Source organism: Synchiropus splendidus, chromosome 9 (genome assembly GCF_027744825.2).
Source record: "Synchiropus splendidus isolate RoL2022-P1 chromosome 9, RoL_Sspl_1.0, whole genome shotgun sequence".
Taxonomy (NCBI): Eukaryota; Metazoa; Chordata; class Actinopteri; order Syngnathiformes; family Callionymidae; genus Synchiropus; species Synchiropus splendidus.
The window spans coordinates 12626195-12651097 of NC_071342.1; the positions used below are offsets into that span (position 1 = coordinate 12626195).

General features: G+C 40.8%; 2 protein-coding genes across 4 annotated transcripts; both read right to left on the reverse strand.

The window, feature by feature from the left end:
• Positions 1 to 1587: 1587 nt before the first annotated feature.
• On the reverse strand, positions 1588 to 6903 carry LOC128764606 (protein lap4). The gene is made up of 6 exons (XM_053874509.1): positions 6766 to 6903; positions 6470 to 6706; positions 4895 to 5134; positions 3233 to 3493; positions 3076 to 3168; positions 1588 to 1808 (listed from the first exon to the last, which is right to left on the reverse strand). Exons 1-6 carry the CDS (start codon positions 6901 to 6903, stop codon positions 1656 to 1658), a joined length of 1122 nt encoding a protein of 373 aa, XP_053730484.1. The 3' UTR covers positions 1588 to 1655.
• A 1022-nt stretch (positions 6904 to 7925) lies between these two features.
• Positions 7926 to 24635, reverse strand: lrrc1 (leucine rich repeat containing 1). 3 transcript variants are annotated; one of them, XM_053875755.1, is made up of 15 exons: positions 24387 to 24635; positions 24102 to 24276; positions 19090 to 19207; positions 18517 to 18595; positions 17813 to 17902; positions 15407 to 15463; positions 14608 to 14671; positions 14111 to 14185; positions 13763 to 13907; positions 13561 to 13679; positions 13402 to 13485; positions 12437 to 12552; positions 11337 to 11509; positions 10563 to 10702; positions 7926 to 9254 (listed from the first exon to the last, which is right to left on the reverse strand). In XM_053875755.1, exons 2-15 carry the CDS (start codon positions 24258 to 24260, stop codon positions 9096 to 9098), a joined length of 1578 nt encoding a protein of 525 aa, XP_053731730.1. In that variant the 5' UTR covers positions 24261 to 24276; positions 24387 to 24635; the 3' UTR covers positions 7926 to 9095. The 3 variants fall into 3 exon arrangements, with proteins under 3 accessions (XP_053731730.1, XP_053731731.1, XP_053731729.1); XM_053875756.1 differs by lacking the exons at positions 24102 to 24276; positions 24387 to 24635 and adding exons at positions 21361 to 21388; positions 21479 to 21669; XM_053875754.1 differs by having other exon boundaries at positions 24102 to 24635.
• Between the last annotated feature and the right edge of the window lie 268 nt (positions 24636 to 24903).

Here is a 24903-nt window from a genome sequence, read left to right on the forward strand (position 1 = left end):
TTGTTGGAGGCACCGAACCCCACCAGTTTCATATGCTTATTCACCGAACCCTTCTTTAGTAAAAAATAAAATATGATTTTTTTACTGGTGCACGAAATGAATTGTGCGTTAATATCACCTTGTTCAAATAACAAAACCAACACAGCGGACTGGTAGGAAATCTCAGAGCAGGACGCTTTCAATGACTGTGCCCACTAACTGCAGACTAGACTGAGGGGTGGACCTCTGCAGCGGAGGCTCCACCGAACCCCTGAGACCGACTCACCGAACCCCTAGGGTTCGATCGAACCCAGGTTAAGAACCACTGTCCTAGATATTTGCACACCAATTGCTGTGGCATCTTCAGTCATGAGTGTGAGAAAGAATAAGACTCAAAGAATGACATCCCAGGATCAAGTCCCCAAAATGGGTTTCCCCCACTTTTCCAAGTTTCCACAGATGGCGTACCAACGCGAAATGGATGTGTCATGGTCACGCAGAGACCTGCTCCTCAAGGCATGACTCTGTCTTTCGTGCAAGAGTAGCACAATGCTTGGTGCACTATGGGAATTTAAAGGGAACAACTGGTTATTTGACCACTTTCTGCATTGTCGATGGCGCCAAGTATCCAATTCCTGCCTGAACGATGGGCTTCACTCGAGTGTGGTGCGGTGGACAAGCGGTGCAAGGGGAAAAATAGAAGCACCTCATGGTTTTCTGCTGCTGGGGCATAGCTGAACAGCAGTGTGGAAACACTCATTGACCAGAATTGAAGCGGCTCACTCATGGCTCTTCAGTTTCACGGTGTAAATGGGTGGAGGCGAGTCCCTGCTTCTTCAGACAGAGAGAAGCAAGTTGAAGCGGCTATTGCATTGAAGTGGATGGCCACCCTGCGTTGCTGGCTCATCCAGCTGGGGTGAGGCTTTGGGCATGTCGGGCAGAACTTTCACCGAAAGGTTGTGTGTGTGCCTTTTTTCTTTGATAGATAGCCTCATGGTTTCAGTACCTCATCACTTTACTAGGGTGAAACAATTGCATTTTTCAACACATTTTCCCTTCTGGCCCTGACAGTCTGGTCATTTACCAAACTCTTCACAGAGATTGAGCAGGTTTTCTCTGGCAGCAGAAAAGCAGTGCACTTCTCTGCATGAGGAATAGCAATTTGTCACACCTCATCTCTAGTAAGGCGACTTAGAAATAGAAATTCAAAATCTGAATAATTTGGGGGGAATACTTTATTGAAATCCATTACACTGAGGATGCACAGGGTGTGGAATAACACACAGCAGGTATTGACTACAGTCTAGAGAAGTCACGTCGGAGCCCACCTTCAGTTTGCAATACAGCAGGTTTGATTGGAGCTTGCAGGGTGGCCGTGCGCCGTCGGAAAGCAGAGTTCAGTCTGAATGCAAGCTCCCCGCTGTTGCTCCGGTGCTTCCATACAGACGGTATTGACACCATTAAATATTCATCTGAGAGGTGTTCAGTCAAGTTAGCCAGCGTTCGATGCTTAATTGACTGGGCTAAGTGTTCCGTCTGCCGCTGCCATTTGTAGACTCCTTTGCTTGGCTCTAAAATGAAACATGAAGTGTGAGGTTCTCCGGTTGCTATGTCAGCATCATCAGTAGGAACACAAGAGAGAGCACGGGTGATGCGAACGCTGTTGTCCGCCATCTTCAGGGCGGATAGAAAGCACTGTCGAAGCTGTCCGGCTGCGTCGGGCGGTCAGGAACATTTCGGTCCTGTTGCAGCTCTCTGCTTTGTATTTGGGTCAAGAGCTCTCCATCATCATCGGAGGTGGAAGGATGGGTGAGGATAATCCGCGGGATCTGCCGGGAAATTGCCACAAACATGCAGTCAAATTACACGTATCTGCTCTGACGCGTGTTGTTTCACTTTGATGTTGGAGTCAGAAACCTTCGGCGCCTGTGAAAAAAGCCACTTTAAAAGTGAAGGCTACTGCTTTGACTCACACATCAGTCAAGATTTGGAGCATTTCAACTCAATTTCATCAGATGTAAAAGTCTGCTTGGAGTCATGTTTGATAGTTCTTTGAATTAAATGTGGAAATTTGAAGGAAAGTTTGTTTTCCTCATTGACATTCGAGGTTATGTTTTCTTCTTTGGTTTTTCGGCAAACAGAACAAGACTTTTTCAAATTACATTTAATAAAGTTCAATGAGAGTTTCTTTGGGATTTGACTCATCCTCTCCTGCTTTCATGCGCCAGTCAGAGCATAAATAAAGGCCGCCATTAAAGAAAGCACTCCGAAAGACATGCTGCTAATTGTTCGTGTTGTTTTGCATTTAGTCAGTTTCCTGAAAGGCTGAATCACTTGTTTCTTTAAGGAAATACAAGAGTGTCAAAATCAAGAAATAAATGTTGTAGTCAATATGAACATGAACTGTTTAATAGTATATTGACAGCCCTAGTTCTTACTATTACTCCAATAATTTAAATTATACTCACATAGTCCCTTTTTTATTTTTACTTATATTTGCTTGCGGCTTTTGTCGTAACATTCACTTCAAATGTTTCTGTCAACACTATGTCTTTGAATGTTATATTTTGTCCGAGTCAATGATTCAAACACTTTATTTTTCTTTTCTCCTCAGTGGCAAAACGAACCCCGGACACCTGCATCAAATGGTTCTGCCACAAATTCTACTGAGTTCACACTTCACACAGGAGGTAGGCGCCAGCTTGTAAATACACCATGCCTGAAGAGCAGTAGCCGGGGGTTTCAGATAGAAGGAATGAGATGCGAGCAAGAAAAACGAAGGAGTAACTCAGGTAGTCTTTTTTTTTTCCTTTCACTGTACATGGTATTGAGAAGGCTTACATTAGGGGGAGCGACGGAAGGAGCAGACCATTGTCATGTCTAGAATTCCTGGGTGGAAGCAAAATTATCTGGAAGATTTGAGCTCGCCACAGTCAGAAATGCAAGGCCACAGTCAGGGAAAAGATGTGGGAGGCTGAAGGAAATACTGGGAAGGCATTACAATGGATCACCTCCAGAGAAATGTCTGGCATCCAATGGTGTTCATGGGGCCAAAATCCAGCGTACTTTGTTGAACAGGTGAAAAAAAGGACTCACTGTCATTGAGTGTTTCTCCTCTTCTTGCGAGTCGTTGCTTGTCATGGCTTCTGTAGGACTGAACATCCAATTCATTGTTCTCTGCAGCTCAGACTGAAACACAAAATCAGATTTTAAAAAGAGAACGTTGCACTCCGAATGAAGGAAAAGCACGTACAATGCCATTGCCGTTGCAGACGACTGCGACAATATCCTGCGTGGCGCAGCGCTCTGAGCTCTTCATCTGCCAGCTCTGGGCTCCGCACTCCTGAGCGGAGCACCACTGGGTACCGGGCGCCTCCTGAGGGTATTGGGGTCTGTTCACCATGCTGGGGTGCACGTTGTCCCTGAGCACTCGCATGCTGATGCAGCTCCCCGCGTTTCTTAATGCACTGACAGCCTCCAAATGAGTGGCCCCCTGCATGTTGAGGCTGTTGACCTGTGGGGTTAGTTATACTTTTATGAGGGGAGAGATACCAGCCTCCAGACAGGATCAAGAGAGCCGACACACACACCACCGACATATTCAATCTGACAGGTGACACACGAGGATTTGTGCAAGAACCACTGAAGTGAATGGATTATAGGTTGTTTTTCTTCTGACACATTGTCAGGGTTATGTTGTGTCTGCCAGGTGTGCTGGTGCTCTAATGACCTCTACTGGTTGGAAAAGAACATCTGCATCTGGAAGTTGGCAGCGCGAGTGTGTGAGAGCAGATATTGATGTCAAAAATGAAACGAAAATATCAAATGAAATATCAAAATTAGTTATGATAGTTTTCTTTATGGTGATTCTTCTAACTGACAGTGTTTATTTTCTTCAAAGGTCAGTATTATGTAAGTAAAATCCTTTTTTTTTTTCCTTTAAATTTTTAGCAACTTGTTGATATTAAAACGAGATTTATTTGTGCTGTATCAAGCAACTAAAATACGTCTTGCCTTTTTAGGTATTTTAAACAGTTCAACAAGAGTATTTTTGGTCAGTGACATTAAATACTTATACTTTATTATTTTTGTCTTGAAAAAAAAATGCCTTATGCCTTATGACCTCGAGCGGCCACCGTAGTTGAGTGAGCCGCCATTGGAGATGTCAACAAAGTTCATAGCAGCGCACGAGATGAATGTACTGTATACTGAGAACGGTAAAATATAAAGCTATGTAATCCATCTGCAAGCACTATAAGTCTCCCCAATGATAAAATAATTCAATAAAATTTAATAATTGGAAAAAGAAAGTGGCTTCCACAACACTGCTAATAGTGTCTTAATATTATCTTGTATTATGGAGTATATCTTTATTTTATATGAATTTATTGTGTTTTAATTTTAATAAATATAGCTTAACTTTTTGAATGTCAAGTATATGGTCCATCTCTCTCTCACTTGGAAGGTGCTGAATGTAGTGGCAATTTAATTTGGATTTAATCTATAGCAATAAATCGACCTTTGAGAGACAACCTTGTTGTTGTTGTTGATTTACCTGTGCTCTATGGTTGATATAATATTGCATTCATTCTGAGAACTAGCCTTAATAATGGAAGTGGCTTTATTGACTTGATTGTATACTGTGTTTTACAGTTTGTGCAAAATATGCTCCTTGTCAACCTGAGTCATTTTGGTGAATATTATTCCCTATTTAAACATTTTTTTTTCTATTTGGGTGTGGATGCCCTTCATATTTTCGTCGACGACTTGAAGAACTTTTTAATTGGTGTGACCCCCTCATTATGTTGGAGATGGAGGGCGTCTCCATCATTACACCCGTGCTGGTCAGAAGTCAAGAGTGTGACCTTTACTCCATCTTCACAGGAGTTCAGCCGTCAGTAATTGTCCTGCCTACCTCCAGAAGTCTGTCTCCCACATGGACCCCAGCCTTCTCCGAGGGTCCACCCTTTGTTACTCTGGAGATGAAAATACCCTGCGAGGACAAATGACAGCTGCTGTCAACACAGTTCTGAAGACAACGAGGGCACCTCGTGCGTCTCAGCACCTCATCGTGATCCTTGTACGGCAGAGAGCCTTTCCCTCCAGCGATGCTGATGCCCAAACTGCCTCTCTGACCAGACACTTTGATCTGCAACTAACAGTTCAAAAGCAGAGTTTCAGATACTGCAGCACCTGTAGCATCTTGCTGCAGCATTACAGCAGTAAATAAAAATAACAATTTGCGCTACCCAATTCAGCTTTAACCTTTAGGTCATTTGTACTTCTATTTATGAGGCATTCACCAGACCTGTCTCCACCACGCCTGGTCCTCAGGGAGCTTGTAAGCTGTATCTTGTTTGTAAAACTTCTCCTCATGTCAGTGTCAAAATTAACTTATCCTGTCATTGCATATTGCACCGCCCAATAATGATGAATAAATGTAACTTTTGTACCACCCTGCAACAGTATACTACATCTCAGTTTATAGTTAATAAATGAAAAAATGTCTACTATGTCTTATGGGGTGGTAATGTTTGGCTTATTTATATATTTTTATCTGGCGGGGGTGTTTAGTTGTAATTAGGATAAATTCAAAATGATCTTAAACCTCATTTTGTTTGTCGAAGAAGTGGCTCAACTTCCGAGTCTCAAGACCGTGACTTGGCGTCTCTGATGCCTCTTTATCTAACTGAAAGATGCACTATGATTCAAGGCCACTGTGGTTACTTTAGAGACCTTCAAGCGCGGTCTCAAGTAAGTAAATATTTATGGTTTGCTGTAAAATAAAGTGAACCTGATAATATCGCATCATATGAATGTGGATATCAAGGCAGAAATAAAAGTGCTGGAAGGTGGGAAAGCAAGTTACTGTGAGAGGTAATAATATATAATAATAAAAATAATGAAAGAATACTAACAATAATAATAATAGTATTTATTTTATAGTTGTGTTATTATTATTATAGAAAAATTAATCACTTAGTAAATAATGAAATAAAACTAAATCATTGAAAAAAACCCATAAATAATTGTATAAAAATAAATAGAAATGTTAAAATTAAATTAGCATGCAAACATTTAAAATGAGACCGATATTTTCATTCTATTTTAAGTGTTCACTTAATTTTGCTCAGCCGCTTGAGCGATTGAGTTGGACGCCTGTGATGTATTCATCAGTGATATAAATAAATAAATAAATAAAAGATTAGACAGTAGATTGAAGTTCCCAATGAGGTAAAATGTGGTTGCGTGGCTGCAACTTTCCCTGCTAATATTTTCTCACAGGAAAAGAATACAAGTCAATAGTTGTTCAAACCAACAAAAAACGATGCCAGTACCGCTGAAGTGATCCCTGAAACATGGTGTGATACTCCCTTATCTTCCCACAAAGGGGAACTTTGAGAGGTAGTTATGAATAGGAGTATTTCTGTCAGGTGAATAACTGCTGCCCACTGTGATAATCTGGCATCAGAACGATTATGATAATTACTCGTAATGGCACTTTGGAGGCGAGTGGCTCCTGCGGAGCCGGCGCTGTGACTGAAGGAGGCATCTGCGGCGGCGTGACAGACGGGCGCTTGAAATCGCGACCGGGATCTCCGTGCTGAAGAGTTCTCGCGCTGAGCGCTCGCTGCTGCTGAAATGTCCTGCCCTCCAGCGTGGCGGCTCTCTGATGGCGAAATTGATGTGGCGAGGCGGCGCTGGCGGTCTGCGGGCCCCCGGCTTCCTGCTGATAAGAAGACGGTGCCAGGCTCTGACTTCCTCTCTGCAAGAAACCTCACTCACTGAGTGCGCATACAGACGTGAAGCACTGCGCTCCAGAATCAGGAGCATGTGCGAGCGCCAGATGTGATGGACTGAAACCATGGTGAAGACGTGATTGTGAAGCGACACACGGACGCACTGCTTGGTTACTGCCAACATATTCGCTCCCCACCATCAACAATAGCACTCACCTTTGGCTCCTCATTCACCGCTTATGGCATAAGGACCAAGCCAGATCTTTAAATTGGCTTTTCCTTTATAATTATGTTTTTTAATAAGCTGCAACAGTATATTACATTACTGTTTATTTTTAAAAATAAATTATGTAATTAAATAAAATATGTCTATTATGTGTTATTGGGTAGTAACGCTAAATATATATATATATATATATATATATATATATATATATATATATATATATATATATATATATATATATATATATATATATATATATATATATATATATATATATATATGCAGAGGAAAATCAGGAGGGTTTTTACTGAAACGGAATAAAGTGGTCGCTCATCAGTCTAGTAATGTTTGGGATGAAGGATAGATGAACCCTGGAGATATTTCAGCAAAAAAATATATAATATAATTTTTATGTCAAAGTGATTAAGAAATCTTCTATACACGTTATTTACATGAGAGCAGCCAAAAAAAGTATAAAAGTGCCCAATATTCACAACAGACAATAATCAGTAAAAAAATAATAAAATAAAAATAATAAATTTTGTTCGTCGAAGAAGTGGCTCAACTTCCGAGTCTCAAGACCGTGACTTGGCGTCGGTCAGGCTTTTCTGTCGAACCGAAAGATGCACTATGATTCGACGCCACCGGGGGAAGCGCAAGAGAACACTTGGGCTATTGAGTCAATATTATGACTACAGCAAGGCTCATGTTATGCGTCATGTAGGCAGCAGCTCTCGTGGAGTAATTCCCAAATGCAGACGTGATCCACAGAAGGATGAGGATCAAGGCCTGCCAACTCATTAATACACAGTGTGGGGCCGCCCTGCGGTACCTCAAGGGAAATCCCATCATTCACTGTCACAGTCCACCTCACGTTCTGGACACCAGCGTGGCAACATCTAGCGCATGCAGGGAGTTCAGGTCAAAATGGATCATGCTAGAAACATGCTGGACAGACTTGACAAAGACTCCAGGGTAAACAAATATTTTTAATCGCTCTTACTTTGATTTTTTTTTAATCTACAGACAGGTGAAATTAATAAAAACAAAATCTCTTAGTTTTGCACCCAGTTTATTGATCAGTGGTTAAAACTCAGACCTCCAGGCGCAGCGCCCCCTGGAAATCCATCTTGTGCAGTTTGATTGGTAAAGAATTCAAAACAATAAAACGGGACCAGACAATTTCTCTGATCTGCCGACTTACAATCGATTTAAAGACACAACAAAACACCTTGTTACGTACCATATTAAAGATTTAAGAAACACTGAGAAGTGCTTTGAAGTGAAAGTCCTAAAACTGCATTTCTGAAAGACTCTCCGAACTTCACATAAACATTCTGTACAGGATAGCGTCAAAGAGGAAAATAGGAAGAGTCTCCAGAAACACAGCTGTTTTGGCAACCATCTTAAAATCATTGCAAAACAGCGAAGGGCACCGAAGATAAATAAGACAGCTTTATTTATTTATGTAGAGGAGAATCAGGAGGGTCTTTACTGAAACTGAATTAAGTGGTCGCTCATCAGTCTAGTAATGTTTGGGATGAAGGATAGATGAACCCTGGAGATATTTCAGCAGACATGTTTGTTCATTACTGTGAAAAAAAAAAGTACCAAAGAAAAAAAAATATATATATATATAATTTTTATCTGAAAGTGATTAAGAAATCTGCTATACACGTTATTTACATCAGAGCTGCCAAAAAAGTATAAAAGTGTCCAATATTCACAACAGACTATACAATAATCAGTAGGTCTGAAAACCGTTCCTCTTGGCCAAGAACGTAAAAAATATATCCACCCAGTGTTTCCAAAACAGAAGGTTTGACCACAATATAGAAAAAAGTATCATAATAATAATCATAATAGTGCAACTATCTAAGTATAATATTTAAAAGAGGCAATTAAAATGTCTTTAAAATTGAGATTATTGCTGCGGACACACAAACAGGAAGGCACAGCGGCTCCAGGGCCGAGCTCAATGATGCAGGACTGGAGTAGGAGTGCAGTTACAGGCGTCCCAGGGTGGAATTAAACAAGTGGCAGGCCACACTGGGAGGGTTTTCGGGATTTAAAAAAAACAAAACAAATGAGCAGCAGGGTTGTGCGGTAGGAGAGACACGGGAGGTAAATAAAATCTCAGAGGAGCAGGGTCACACGGACGTAGTCACTCTGTCTGTAGCATTATTGACCTCGTTTTTGTTGGAGTCCAGGGCTTTGGCGGCGTTCATGTCGTTGCGGAGGTTCTCCGCTGCTTTCTTCATGGTCTTCAGCTCGCCGGGGTGAGGCGTGGCGCGTCGCAGAAGCGTTCCCTGCGTGGGAAAACAGGGCATTCATACATTTTTATCTTGCGAGTGCAATGAGCTCAAACAGACAGCAGATGGCAGTGGCGACACAAACCTTCTAAGACGCTAGCAGCAGAAAACGAAAACCTAAAGGCATGTTTTTTGTCACCGCACTCGCATGAAAGTTCATTTATTACAGTAATGTTTTGGTTTATAATATTAAAATATCATTTTTCTGTCTGTCTTAACCAGTGCGGGTCACGTGACCGGAAATACCATGTGGCCCCCTGAGAAAGCGCTACACTGAGACGCTTGCTTTGGACTCACAGTGAGGTGAAGTTTCCTTCAGTACATCGGCGTATTAAGTCATACTGTTGTGATAAAACACACATTTACAGACACAAAATATAATATTTAAAAATCAATACTTAAATATTTTTTGACAGAGTAAAAGTTGCACCAAACATACTTTGAATTAGTGTAGTTTAGATGTGGGTTTTTACCTTTAATTGATTTATTTTTGGCCACAGAGGTTCCAGTCAAACATATCTGTCAGTTACTGAACCTATACAAGCTGAGTTAAATCAGAGGTCTCGACCTCGCAGCTGGTGGGATGATCATTAATGTGCAGTCAAGACAGATAGTATACAGCACTCACACACACAGCAAAATTCACTTTTCTATTTAAATGAACCATATTTTACTGTTTCCCCAACTTAAATTTGTATACAAATCAATGTAAACATAAAAAATTTAAATTACAAAAAAATGTAAAGCAATTTTGTTTTTCAAGCAAGACTCGCTGAAGTTGTATTTGGAGCACTCAAGATAAAGATTTAAAGGCATTTCTCAAGTTACTTAAAGTTAAGTAATTTTACCCCAATGCAAAAATATGATTGGGGATCACTACGAACATTAAGTGTATATTGAAAAAAATAAAATGAATGAATGGAATTGAAACATAAATGAACAAGGCAATCTGAGTGTGAGGAGGTTGGTACACGTTGCATTAACTTCTGCACATAGACACAATACAGGATACATAATTTCAACACGTTTTTGCTCTAAAAGCTCTGTGTTTTATTTTGCGAACTTAGATCCCAAGTTTCAGATGTAAGTTCCAAGACATTCAGATATGAGTCAGGTCGCGGCGCCCCTCATGTTATCATCCTGTGCGAGGATAACAAGAACCTACACATCAGAGCTTGGTAAACTATTCCCTTCTGAAGTGGAGAAAATGGATGACTAGGGCTTCAGGAAAACAAGTTAAACCATACCCAGATCATCAAGATAAGGAAGGCGCATGCTTCATCGTGCACGCTGCCTAAATCTCACCTTGTCATCATCTTCCTCATCGTCATCATCTAGGAAGTGAATGGCACTGATCCTGTTCATGGCCTTGTTGTCCCACGTGTCGTCCACCATGTCATTGACCAGGCTCTCCAGCGCTCCACAGCGTGCCAGGTTGTCAGCAGCTGCAGAGCAACACAACACTGAAAATAAATGTCAAATTGAAGGCTTGCTTTGCAGCCGTCATCATGAGGAGGCAACTCCCGGAGTCTGGAACTGCCAGATCACACTTTCAAATCCCAGCTTAGTCACAGGCTCATGGCAACAATCCTCCCTGCCCCCCACCACTGCCACTCGTACATCTGCATCTCTTCCACTAGAGAGAGCCAGTGCCACAGGAAAGCATCACCGCTGGCCTCCTCTCTTCCTGAGACACTACTTAAGAAGAGAGCACGCTTCCTGCTCAGTCAGGCCGCAGTGACGCCAGCAGAGATGCATCTGGCCTTCGGTTGGATCTTTATTGGCGAGTCTTTTAATGGGGGCGAGCCAGTCGCCGCTAAGCTTCTTAAGCTACCCAATCCAATGCGTTTCTGAAAAATATCACCAAGGAAAGCCTCAAGAGATGCAGGCGGCCCTGATCTGTCATAGACCGTGATCCTTTACAGGACCTCATCATGCACACACTCGGGGAGGGATCAGAGGCTCCAGCACACACTGTGCTTCCCCGAGCATGTCATCTGATAATGTTATCAGAACCACACTGAAACCTAATATGAGGAGCTGATGAGGAATATTGCACAGAGCACCATCAAACTCTACCTTTACTGTCCAGATCTAACGGCTGTTGAGGAAGCAGCACGCAGGTCAGGACCTTCTCTCCTGAGATGGGGTCCTGGTCGGTCTGGAAGGTTAGAAGCGGCTGCGACTGGTTCTCAGACAGCCATAAAGCCTTAAGACGCAGTGTGGTCAGAGACATCGGAAGGTGGGAGAGCCTGAACACATCGAGGGGAACAGGTTTAGGTTCATCATTTTATGTCTGTAATAAATGCCCCAATTAATTATAAACCCTTCCACCCGCACTGCAACTGTTGAACTGCTTGAAGAATTTGACTCACATCAAGTGAGTTTTCCTGCTTGTAGATGGACAACAATCCTGTTTAGTAAACGTAGAGTTTGTTTACACCAAATGCAAAAGAAGTGACTGACTCACATTTCAAGTCAATGCAGAGACCAAATGTCAGGCTTCAAGATGGCGACAGGGATGAGACAAGCTTGGGTGACAAGGTCGCTGTCTAAAGACACTTGCCGCAGAGATTGCACCCATAGACATTAGCTCCACAATAGATATACATATAGATGAATCTCCATCTCTGATCCGCCACCTTGACGTTCCACTAACTTCAGACTGGCCCTCCTGCACATTGACTTACTCTTTTGATGATACTTGAGAGGCGGGAAAAGTCGTTTGTTTGGAAGTAGGACAACGTGTCGCGAAGTCGCGTTTGGAGTGAATGTACCTTAAGCTTGGCATGTCCAAGCTACGTACTAAAAGCTCTAACAAAGCGGACCAACTCAAGACACACAGGCCACTCCACTGAGTGGTATTACATGCCTACAAAAGCTTCATGTGTATAATTTCCTCAAGGTTAAACTTCTGAAATTGTCAAACTCATGACCCATCTAGATGACAGTGCTCTAGCGTTAGCATTCTACAGGTTGTTTAGTTGCAAGCAAAGATTATTAATGTCAATAGTGATCTGCAAACATCTAAAACATCGATGCAAACAGAAGGAAATCGGCGAACGAAAAACTGGTGTGCACCGTGTGTTTCAAGCTTCAAGATTGTTGTTACAAAAATATTGACGATAACCAGCAATGGCTTTGAAACAAAAGAAACGCTCTTAAGTAAGTGCTCTTACCGATTTCCCGAAACATCTAGGACGTGCAGCTCCGTCGCTTGCGACAACTCCGAGGGTATTCTCGTCAGTCGGTTCTCTCGCACACAGAAGACATTTAGGCCGCTGCAGCCACCAATCTGGAGCACACGATGGATCGGGTGAAAACGTGACTCACATTTACACGTGTGCTTGTACACAACTGCATTCTTTTTTTCTTCATATGTTTCCAAAAACAAGCGAGATCCCTTCCACACGTGAGGCCTTACTGCTGTAACTCAGGCTCAGTCACAGAGAGCAAAATAAAAACATGCCAGTAATCAACAATCAATAGAGTCCATAACACTGGGCCAATCAGTGACAAACAAATCAATATTTGGGCCACAGCTACAATGCGCTTGTTAGCGCCGTCATGCAAAGCTTGACTAAACAGTGGCACATAATGAGGCAAACTGTGTTTCTGAACACTGCAGCCTTTGCATCATAATAACACTGACGCATTGTGCTTTTCTGAAGGGGCTTTTTTTTTTTTTTTTTAAAGCAAGGCGAGCGCTCACTCATACACAGGACCGCTTGGATGATCGCACACAGACACAATGGAGACGTGAAGAGTACGGCACTGAGCAGCCGAGAAAGGGTGACAGCGAGCTGCCTTTTTCTGAGCAGGGAAACCTGTAATACTGGATGTCCTTTGGCGCAGAAAAATGGATTCTATTCATGAAACTCGCCGGATTAAATTAAGGCCTCCCAGTAACATCAATAGCACTAGACAAATTAGAGTGAGGTGTTCAGGGTAAACACTCATGTGCCACTAATCCGCAGAGACTCGTGGCTCAGCTTCTTCCTATCACTGTAAATAATGGCGTTAGCTGGATTATAATGGAGCAGGCACAGCAGCTTCACGGTTGGGCTAAGCCACAGGGCAGTATGTAAAACCCTCTGGCTGCTTTTGTCATGTGAAGCTCAAGAAGTATCTGAAGAAATCAAACCTCTTTGGGCAATGATGAGAGCAGGTTTCGGTCACAGTTGAAGTTGGAAAGATACTTTAATTTCCCAATACTTCTGGGCAAACTCTGTAAGATTGAAAAAGGGACAACAAATGAAACCAAACTGATCAAGATGAATGTTTTCTAGTCGATTTTCTGTACCTGAATTTGGTTCTCTGTGAGCACCAGCTCTGTGAGACTTTCACAGTTGCCGATGCTCTCTGGAATATAACTGAGCCTGTTCTGATCAGCCTTCAAAATGGACAATTTACGTAATTTTCCTGCAGAACACAAACAAAAAATATCGATATATTTCAATTTATTTTGTGCCTTTCTCCTCCTACAATAGCAAGCATGAACGTACCAATGCTTTCAGGTAGAGCCTCGATGAGGTTCTGAGACACCAGCAGATCCGTCAGCGCCACCAGGCCCCCGAGCTCAGCTGGAAGTCTCTCCAGTTTGTTGTCTGACACATCCAGACACAGAAGACTTTTCATCGTACCCATTTCCTGCAGGTGAGAGGAAACAGCTATGGTCACACCTGACAGTGAACAAAAACAATTCCAATAGGTGGAAGTCTGTGGTGACTTTTACTGCATTTAAAATGTATTTGTTTAAAGTTTACTGGTGATAAAATAAAAAAAAACATCGACATCATGATTCATTAGTCTCTTCAAGTCTGACAGGATGAAATGTATACATCTTATCTCACCGCAGGAATTTCAGCCAAATGGTTTCCATCCAGCCACAGGTCCTTTAAACTCACCAGACACCCTATTGTCTCTGGCTTTATGGAGGAAAATAAAAGAGGAAGAAACTTGAGTGTTCATGCTGTTAATTTGTGACAACGTGAAATTGCTCAACCTTTCAAAGGAATCCACATCAAACTTTTTAGTGCCACGCTTTAACCAGAGTTAACTCATTTATCTGGGTTAAGCCTCCAACAACTTGTGAGTAGCAACGCAAGTATTAAGCAAGCCTCTGCTTGATCTGTCAGTAAATTATTCACCCTCACAGTTAGACTGCTCACATAAGATTACAACCCCAAATCCAAGCTCAAAGCAGATGGTCTTGCTCATCTGCGTGATAAGAGGTGAAAGCTGTTCTTAAGGAATGTTAATCTACGCGGTCATGTTGACGACACGGAAAAGGGTGAAGTGCTGGCTCCAATACTGAGTTAACGGCTCACAAGGCAAATGAAAAACTCACCAAACTGTAAAGTTCATTATTGCCTAAGTCGAGCTCTTGAAGTCGATGCAGCAGGGATAATGACCTGTGGATGAAAGATGATGTCAGAACTGTCAGGAGAATATTTGGAGAATTTAAAATCTAACCTCAAAGCCATTAAAAAGGAAAAAATAACATCTGTGGAGGATAATCTGATTTATTCTCTTGGGGTATATTTTTAGAGTCTAGAGTAATATCTCGCTTGAGAGTAATACCACATGGTCCCTGCACGCTATCCTTCTTTTCCACACAGGGGCAGTACTGAGGTGTGAAACAGTCACAGCAACACAATGAAAATTGTACACTTCACAAGTGGCATTCAGCCTGTCAATGACTTGTATTCAGCGGGACATTAAAAAAAATTCTAAATATCAAAAACAGATTTGAAAATTGCAACAGCTAAGAGTCTCTGAACATGTCTGTGTGTGTCCATTAAAATAACAAATTAAAATTAGTTTTTTTCATGCGAGTGGTTCACATCATTTTTTATGTTACATTTTAGAGCTATCTTATCTTATGATTCTTCTTATTCTTTCAGAATATTTTCTACCTTCTTTAGAAGTCATGTGTCACTTTTTATTTACCACATGTCCAAGAAGTCCCATCACCAAGATTTCAATTTATTTTTTCCCAAAAAATAAAAAAGTCGACATCAAAACTCATCGCCATATTGCCTCTATTTTAACACAGCAGGTGACCCTCATGACTCCCAGTCCACTACGCGTCCCCTTAGGAGAATGGACGGCCTATCCCTGATCTAGGAAACGAAACACCCACTTACTCTGGTAAGAATGTCAGCAGGTTTTCTCTGAGTTCTAGCGACACCAAGTTGGAGAGGCTGTAATGACACAGACAAGAAAACAATAAGAACACTTCAGATTCATGCAGAATAGTTCATAAACTAACAAAAACAAAGACAAGAAAAACAGATTCTTTCAATCAGATTCCTGAACAGGAAGTTCTTAGGAGGTGTGTCACGTCTTATCAGGGTCTATAAAATTGCCACAGCATAAACAACCAAGAGCACTCAGACAATGACTTGAAGGCCATCGTTGACCAAAGTACAACTTTATCTTTTGGCAGTGCTGCTTATGTAAGCACCTTTGAGGTCGACACTATCAATTTATATCAGCGATTCATGCAGCTTCGAACATGTGCCTCTGAGCTATTCACATAGAAATGCTTCATTCTGTGGTTAAAGTTCCAGCAAGTCTGATGTCAAACATCCTCCCTATCAAGCACTCTGACTCTGTGAATTATTCAACAATTACCAAAAGAAAATGCTTCTTCAAAACCGTGAGTCGAAGAAAAAAGTATCTGTCTATGAGTATTGTTTGCGATTCACGTCCGAGGAGCCCAAACAGAGAAATCTTTTCTTTTCATTGCCCCCTCATTTTGACAGAGAACAGGCCTTCACTCGCCTCGTAATGCAAGACAGATATGAGAGAAGACGTGCGAGTCGTACCAGGAAGAAGAGTGACCTAGCTCCATTTGTTAAGAGGGAAAATGATTGAGGAGAAAAACATTAGAATAGATTAGATTAATTTTACATGTGAGTCCCATTGTGAAATTTATAACTCATTGATATCTCCTATAATAAATCAATAAATTACCAAAACATATGAGCACTGAAGGTCTGAACGATGCCTACCTTTAAACCTTAATTTTAATCACTTATATTTACATTTCATTTAAAAACACTATTTGCATCTCAGCTTCCTTGAATTCTAACCAAACTACAGAGCACATTTGCTTTTAAATAGACCACTTTCCACATGAACAACTGTCCAGTACACACAAGACATTTGACTCACCTGCAGCCTTCGCTGCAACAGCCGACACTACTTTAGTAACAAAAAACCATAGTGAATCAATTTCCTCATCTTCTGGATACTCCTCTTCAGGAAGTGATAACTTCTACTTGCAATAATGTGAAATTAGAATTCCATTTTATAAACTCATGCAATAGCGTTCTCTGTCAACCCACCTGACAATAATTAAACTTCAACTTTAATAGTGAACGGAAACTTCCCTTGAGGCAGCTGTGACTTGCTGCAAAATCCAATTTGGAATATGAGTTGACTCTAAGGAAGGATTTCTTAGAATAACAATGTTTCCAGACAGACTTGCTTATTGAATGTGGCCCCAAGTAAGGCATTGTTCAACACGTAGACAGTTAGGTGCCTCAGTGATGAGAATCTTACCGGGAATTAATATTTTGAAACGAGAAAATAACTGACGTAGTCAGTCTAGTTATGGATTTAAACACCGTTTTACTCTTTGAGATACTATCAGACATGAGAACTCTAGTCACACACATTTTTATTGCCTAGATATACAAACTATTCTAAAACCATTTGCCTTTGTTTGGTTTGAATGGTGCATCAGCCAAACAATAGCAAACATGTCATGAGTGTCCCAAAACACAATGTTGACTTCATTGCTGCAATGTTCATGTGGGGAAATCGTGTTTTTCACCTTTCTAACTTTCTTTTTTCATCTATCACTCACGTCTCAAGATAAAAACCAGAACAATTGTACAGTCACGGGCAGAAATTATGAGGATTTTGGGGGGTAATAATTAATAATATAAGACCCATGATTGAGATATTACACACGTAGAATACACACATATATATATATAGTAAGCTCACTGCTGTGCCCTCTAGGAGGCGCTACAGGTGCATCAGGACTAAAACAGGTTCAAAAATAGTTTTTTCACTTTCTTCTTTAACAGTTTCTTTGGATTAACAGTACATGGTCAGGGTTATGTGTTATCAAATGTTGTGTTGATTTTCGCCCTTCCTACTCTCACCTATCGTCTTCATGCCCGCATCAATAACTTGGTTTGAGGGCGCCAAATAGGCCATGATGTCTGCACTACACGTGACTTACATGAACTAATTGACTGTTTGTAATCTGCTGGTCCACCATCCTGCCGCTGCTATCAGTGATTTAAGATTCATTTTTCAAATACAAATATTTGTCAATATTGTAGACAACACACATTAATACTGTTACTGAAACAAAATAAAATAAATTTGCTCCCGTTGACGCCCTCACCCGACAAACTGATGTGAACCGTGAGAGATATTTATTGTTGTATTACTGGTAATGTCATATTCTGAGTAGAATTTTTCCTAGAGAAAGCCAAAGCAAATAAAGAAATAATGTCACATTCACTTACTTCCCGATGTTATCTGGTAGATTTTGCAGTGAAATATCATTGATAGAAAGGCATGTTAGGTTCCGCAGCTCTGGAAAGCTTTCTGGTAGCCTACAGCAACAGAAGACAGAGACAATGTCATTTCACATACTTTGAGCAATCAGAAACATTTTCAATAATAACGCCTCTCAAAAGAACTGTTTGATTCACCACCTTCTATCTTGTTTTTACTACGTCCCTGACACTGAAACAAGAATGTCAGTTATGTCACTCTTTCAATATTTCCCACTGAAATGTGTCGCAGTGAATCCTTTTTAAACGCTGCTTTGCATCTGTTTATGACAATACTAACTGCAGTTGAAAAAAGATCAGATTTACCACCAATTTTATTTGAACTGAAAGTAGAAAGAGCATTACTATTAAGCTGTTAAGCGGGAATGTTGGGGAAAGTAGGTTACAACTCCAAAGGGTGTGCATGAGCGTGTGTGCACGCACTTAAAAGGTATTGAACAATCACTGACCATTCTGCACTCTTTATTTTTCATTCAAAAACTAAACAGAGTTTGAAATAGTTTTCATCTCATGCATAGTCAAACTATTTTCAAATGCAGAGATGAACTTGAGGGGCATTAATGTGGGATTATAAATGAATTATGTCAGAATTGTAAAAAAACGTGTTCATCAAATGTGATTAAATTAATTTCTTGAAAAGGAGAGCTAAGTACCGTGTTAATGGATTTCCACTGAAGTCTGCAACTTGGAGGGCTTTGCAGTAGGAAATGCTCTCTGGAATTTCCATAATATCTGAGAAACAGGAAGAAAACAGTGAAGCTATTGACATTATTCAACAGAACATTTCAATAATAACATTATGAAAAAGAAGTCTTTACTCACATGCATTTTATGGTCATGAAGGAAAGACAGTATTTACTTTTGATAAACACAATAGAGCAAATATTACACAGAACCTATCAGGGACACGGTTCGACTGTACCTGCGTACCCTAATTTATATAAGAAATTATCTCTGGATTAATATTATCAAACTAAGAGTTAAGATAAAGTGCTTGGGTCAAATCCCGCTAGCACGTTTCCGAACACATCCGTTGCAACAAAATGGACTGAAAAAACTGTATCCAAATGTGTACCAACATTCTCCAGATAAGTACCTTTATACATTTAAATACTTTTTTCACTCAAATGTTTGTGCAGTAACATTGACATGAGGCGGCTCAACCCCAAACCTCAAACTAAAATTGATCTGAGCCAGGCTTTTGTAGCTTTTTTTTGCAGTCTTACCATTTCGGGAGACATCAAGCTCCACCAACTCCATAAAATTGGCAATTTCAGGAGGAAGTCTCTGGATTTCATTGTCACTCAGCCCCAGTTTTCTTAGTTTAGACAGCTGGAAAAATGGCTAGGAAGACAGGAACAGGAAGAGACAGACAAAAAGAACAAGATTACAAATCACATCAAACGTTTAATACCCACACATGGAGGTGATAAGCTTTACTAAGCACCATGTTACAACTCCCCCTTGATCTGCAACACGTGTCTCCATGACAACATTCACCTGTCGAATTGTAATGTTGCGTGTTATGCACAGCCGTTTGAAGGCCTTCCCCATAATAACAAGCTTTTAATAAAACCAGACAATTGATGGAAAAAGTGAGATTTCGTGATTGTAACCAGCTGGATGCATCGCATGGCATCACAAATTGATTAAACTCAACACGCATAATTGTGAGAGATTAAAGCAGTTTTTGTGTGAACATTATAAGCTTAAACAATTACAGTTTGAGTCCCACTTAAGTTCTCAAGCACTTACAATACAAGACATAAAACTATTCCAAAAGAATCTTCTTTTGCTTCATTTTAAACTTGACGGGTCACATCATTCATGTGTTTTCCCTGTTTCATGAGCACTCCACTTTGGTGTGTACAGTATCAGTGCGTACATTTAAAAAAACAAAACGGTCTTGACCAATTAATTCCCAGCACATCTGCTACTTTTGCACCGTGAGCAGGTTTAAACTCCTCTTCTCACATGAAAATACTTGACATGTCAGCACATGAACCTGATGGTTAATAAGAGCTATTTTGCATCTCATCTCAACTGCTTATTTGCTGCTGCTGCAAGTGAGTCATCTGTCACTCTCTTTCCTGGACCACTGCCGCAACACTGTAGACAAACAAGACATTCCCAAGCCAGCGTGGAGATTTAATCTCTCTATCTCTAGCTAGATTGACGAACTTGGATGAGCCGAGGGAAATTCGTTTTTGAATTATTTTTAACAGTCAAAATAAGGTTAGGATAAAAACACACCAGAATATGTTTATGAAGACCTTTGTGAAAATGTCAGATTATGTATACAGCAACAGTAATCTGATATCTGTTCACAAACAATGTATTAAGGCGACAGAGGGCAAATAAAAGCTAAGAGTCCAAAAGTCAAACTCCACCCTCCGATACAGTGCACGTTACTCAGTTAAAAAGAAACTATAATCCTCCTTTCCGCCATGAAAACAACAGATACACAATAATGAATATCCGTCTGAGCTTTTCTATCCCAATCACACTCAGGTTTAATTTCCTGGAGGGATCAATGGCACATCTCCTTCTGATAGATTTTCGGAGGCCGTCTAGACGGGTGCAGACTTGTTCATGTCCAAAATACTTGGCTCAACAAATTCAGTTTGATAGCTCGTTACGAAAACAGCTTCACTGCTCAGATGTCTAACCAACTGCAAACACCCCTTTGTCAAACAACTATCAAAAGTGAAGGCAAACACAAGAGTTTAATGAACTGAGCAGCACAAAAGTTCCAGCACTTGAGGAAAAGCTCTAGATTGAATTTTACTATTCAAATATAAATAGATTTCAAAGAAGAGCATTTCTTTTCCAACGGTTTTCAGATTAACATTTAAACTGCCCTTATGCTATTTAAAACACAGACAGATAACCAGTTCTTCCAGTTTGGAGACACACCCCAACCAGCCAGCCATGTGTGACAGACAAAAACTAAAACAAGCTGAGCAGAGAACTTATTAACTATTCTCTCATTTTCAAAGTCACACTGTGACTGTCGGTTTCAGCCACACGCCGTGTTCTCCGAGTGATGATGCTTTTAGGACTGGAAAATGTATGTTAAAGTTTCACTATTTCATGAAAAATAGTTTGTCAAATGCACTGAAAAGTTTGGACAAATTTCATTGATTATTATCAGCAACATAAATGACAGGAAGAGCAAGAAAACAATGCTCTGTGGACACAAAGAAGAACCACAGAGGCCAACCACAAGTGCAAAACAGGGGAAATGAATTTAGCCAATTGCATCCAAGAAAGATCTAAAACCAATGCAACATAGATACTGCCACTTTCCTCAGTAAGAGTTTTGCTACCCTGTGGAGGAGTTAGATGAGTGGCTGTTGCACGTGAATAAGTTTTTCTATATCCTCGAGTGAGTCGGGTCATTAATGTTCAGGGTGGGATTCATTTCCTGTTCGACCACTTGAGTTGGTTCTACTGTTTGAAGCTGCTCATCAGGCTTACAATTTCTATTTACAAACCTGTCGGTTGGCATGTGTGGGGGGCCAGCTGTAAAAGCCAGACACATATTGGAACGTCAGAGACCACCTTCAAACGTTTTCAGATTACAAGCAAGGAAGATTAAGAGCGAACACTGACCTTGCTTAATCACAATCACTTTGGTAAAACTCTGCTTTTACATGAATGTCGACTTGTTGGAGCACTTTTGTCTTTTTTATTGCTGCTTGTATTTGGAGGTTAAAAGGTTTATATAAAAGCAGAAGATCCCTTAAAAGCCTAACACATGTTCCAAATAAAGAATTTAGCACCATAAATTCTTTTAACAGAACTTTATTTTATCAACTTTTTTAGAAAAATAGAAACAAATAAAACTGAAACAAAATGAATTCAGTTCATTTTGTGCTGCTCACTAAACATGTGACAACAAATCTAGAATAGAATAGAAGTTAGATCAAAATTCAGAAAATTAGTTTTTTTAAAACTAAAAAAAAACAGAGAATTTTTTTTTAATTATACTGACCTAATACCTGTATAAATACTTCAGTTATTTAAACCTGAAGGTAAATATGCTAGCAAGTTCATTGATGCATCTAAACAGAAACATACAGTGACTACACTGAGGATATTTGAAGATTATTAAGATTATTTTTAAGTTAGAGTAAACCGGGTCGCTGTACCAGTCCGGGGGTTGATGACTAGTTAACAAAACAAACATATGCTACAACGGTGACATTCCTCACAGTATGATGCACACCCCCTGTTGTTATACGAATACCTGCTCATTGTCAGAACATACTTATAATGCCTTTGTAGCAAACAAATAGAGACATCCACTGTTGCAAAGTGATGAGAGATTGTGTATCTGCTATCCATCCCATATAGATGGTGGACAACTGGTTAGACAGAACCGTGTTTTTCTGGTTTTTAAAGAGACTCATCAACTATGTCACTATATAACAGAGCAAAAATTCAGATTTGTAGCCTACGTTTGGGAAAAAAAAAAGACAGTAGTGTCGCTGCGCTCTGAAAAGCCGATCATAATACCCATTTTCAATTACATTTCTGTGAGCATTACAGCAGCGCTCTAACCTAAATGGATCGAAGAGAAGAAGTGAATAATCTCTGGGGATTAAACTAATTGAAAGATTGACCGGATAAACGGTAGTCTTATTTACAGGTGAGAGATCGCTCTCTTTGGAGTAAATAAAGGTTCCTCAGATGAGTCAGCTTGACGTCTGACCCTCCGTGACTTGGGGTTGAGGTTGGGACAGTTTCCAAAGTGGCCTAAGCTTTCACAGAGCACTTCTTATGTCACGAAAAGCTGCAAAACGAAGACCCGGACAAGGCTCCTGTGGGTGATTACTGTGTGCATGCATCATGCAAACTCACACACACCTGAGGATACACCCTCAGTATAGGAAGTGGAGACCTTCTACAGAACTGGTTTGGTAGCTGGAGATAAGGGAAAATGCAGCAGATTCTGTTAGTCTCTTAACTGTTTAACTTTTGCAGACCAAAATATAGACTTCAGCAATAAAGCTTTTAAATGATCCTCAGCCTTCTTTATTTTAATCGATTAAATATAAATCACAACATCTAAGTAAAACAAAAGGACACCTAATTTTACCTGTACTTTGTTTAATGCATGCAACACAGATTTAATCACATGGAGGAACCCTGTCAGATAGAGATTAGTGTGTTCCATCCCAACCCTTTCCTCGGCCACAACTCCCGATCGAAAGCAATATAATCACTCTGGTCAGGTCTGTGGTTTCCTCAAAGCAAAATATGGCCATGAAACCTTTAAGAAAGAGCTACTCAGCGACATTATTGCAGGATGTCCAAAACAATCTACATTGACTTGACAGTTAGCAATTAAATGGTTCGCTGGTGAATATATTTATGATTTCATATATATATATATATATATATATATATATATATATATATATATATATATATATATATATATATATATATATATATATATATCTTCCTGGTTCTGGAAATGAAGGTGGGCTCTGAGGTGATTGAAGTGAGACATAAAACATGATCATACACCTGTGCAATCTTATACAGCATTAATATCGATAAAAAACACTGAAATGATTGTTAAGTTTGACTGATGTAAGACAGAAGTATTTTACATCAATCAAGGCATTTGTGTGAGGCTTGTGTGTATGAAAATTTGCAGTATCTGTTATGGCAGAGATAACAAAAATGACATGAATTGCTGTGGAGGAAGAAGCACATGGGTGAAGATAACCCTTCTTCAGATGTTATTAGAGGTTTCCTGCATCAACCAGGACATATACAAAACAGTGAGAGAGATTGCACACTGGCTTGGAGATGTTTAGGGAAACGTGGCTACAGAGCCAGCATGTCAAAAATGCTATAAAAGCAACAGTACTGAAGTAAAACAAGACTGATAATCTGGAAGTGAATTGTTGCAGAGCGATGTAGCTCATTCACAAACACCTTTGTTTGCTAAGCGTCAGTCAATGAGAGCCTCGGCTAGAGACCTGGAGAAGGGACATTGTTTGGTTTTGAGAAGGCCCGGTGGGTGCTTTTGGTTAACCTGTTGAGTGAGAGAGAAGTTCCGGGGAAATTTCCACCTACAGTCTGGCTTGCTGATGTTGCGTAATGATTGTGCCCGGGTCCCATTTCTCTCTCACGGGACCAGCTCGGCCAGGAGCTCCGGGCCGCATCCACACAATTCATGTGACCAAACACGAACCAAAAAAGTGTGCTTCCTCCTCACCTTTGGCAAGTCTCGGAGTTGGTTGGCGTCCAGCAGCAGCTCCTCCAAACTCCGGCCGTAGCGATAAATCTCGTCGGGCACGTAGAGAAGTGAACAGTGGCGTTTGTCGATCATCTCAACATGACGGTTGCACCGCCACAGCGGAATACAGTGAAACATCCCGGGGGGAATGAATCTGCCCGTGTGGTAAACAAACAGCGGGGAGGAGGAGAAGGGGATGCAACAGATTGCAGGAGGGTGCAGAACTAAAAATTCACTCGGAAATAAGCACGGAGCGAAACTCACAGGTAAGGAAAGACCGAAACTGGAGCGTTAGACAGGGACGAACATGGGAACGACTCTCCGCCGTCGTGTCACTTTGGTTAGTTTGAAGGCACCTGTTTGTGTCGACTCGAGCCACGCACCGTCAAACTTGATGTTTATCGCAGAAAACGCACGCTACATCCCAGAACGGACGAGGGTAACATTCTCGGGTTGTTTTTCGCGTCGTCCTGGAGTTTATTTCCTCTCCCGTCCAGTTTCTGACCCGGAACATTCACTCCCTCATTCCGATCTACGTCATCACCCCCAGAGGCCCCGCCCACTGTCCCGCGCAGGGCCGCCATCATGGGACAGTGCGGGGCTGCGAGCTGCAGAAGCCCCCCGGATGTCACATGACGCCAGACACTACCGACTTATACACGGATATTGTTCAACAACACCCCAAATCGACAGGATCAGATACTTAAACTGAACAATGGCGCTTGTAACCACCGAAATAAGTGTTTTTTGAAGCTCCCATATAAGCTATTATATATAGCTA

What these genes read in the sequence shown, in the direction of transcription:
- LOC128764606 (XM_053874509.1), bottom strand. Translation starts at nt 6,903, where the DNA reads ATGTTGGCAGTAACCAAGCAGTGCGTCCGTGTGTCGCTTCACAATCAC. An exon ending in TCTGCAACGGCAATGGCATT is followed by an intron (nt 3,169 to 3,232) that starts GTACGTGCTTTT and finishes TTTGTGTTTCAG; the next exon opens with TCTGAGCTGCAGAGAACAAT. An exon ending in AGGAGAAACACTCAATGACA is followed by an intron (nt 1,809 to 3,075) that starts GTGAGTCCTTTT and finishes ATTTCCCGGCAG; the next exon opens with ATCCCGCGGATTATCCTCAC.
- lrrc1 (XM_053875755.1), bottom strand. Translation starts at nt 24,260, where the DNA reads ATGTTTCACTGTATTCCGCTGTGGCGGTGCAACCGTCATGTTGAGATG. An exon ending in CTACCAGATAACATCGGGAA is followed by an intron (nt 15,464 to 17,812) that starts GTAAGTGAATGT and finishes GTGTCATTACAG; the next exon opens with CCTCTCCAACTTGGTGTCGC. An exon ending in TCACAGAGAACCAAATTCAG is followed by an intron (nt 13,486 to 13,560) that starts GTACAGAAAATC and finishes TCAATCTTACAG; the next exon opens with AGTTTGCCCAGAAGTATTGG.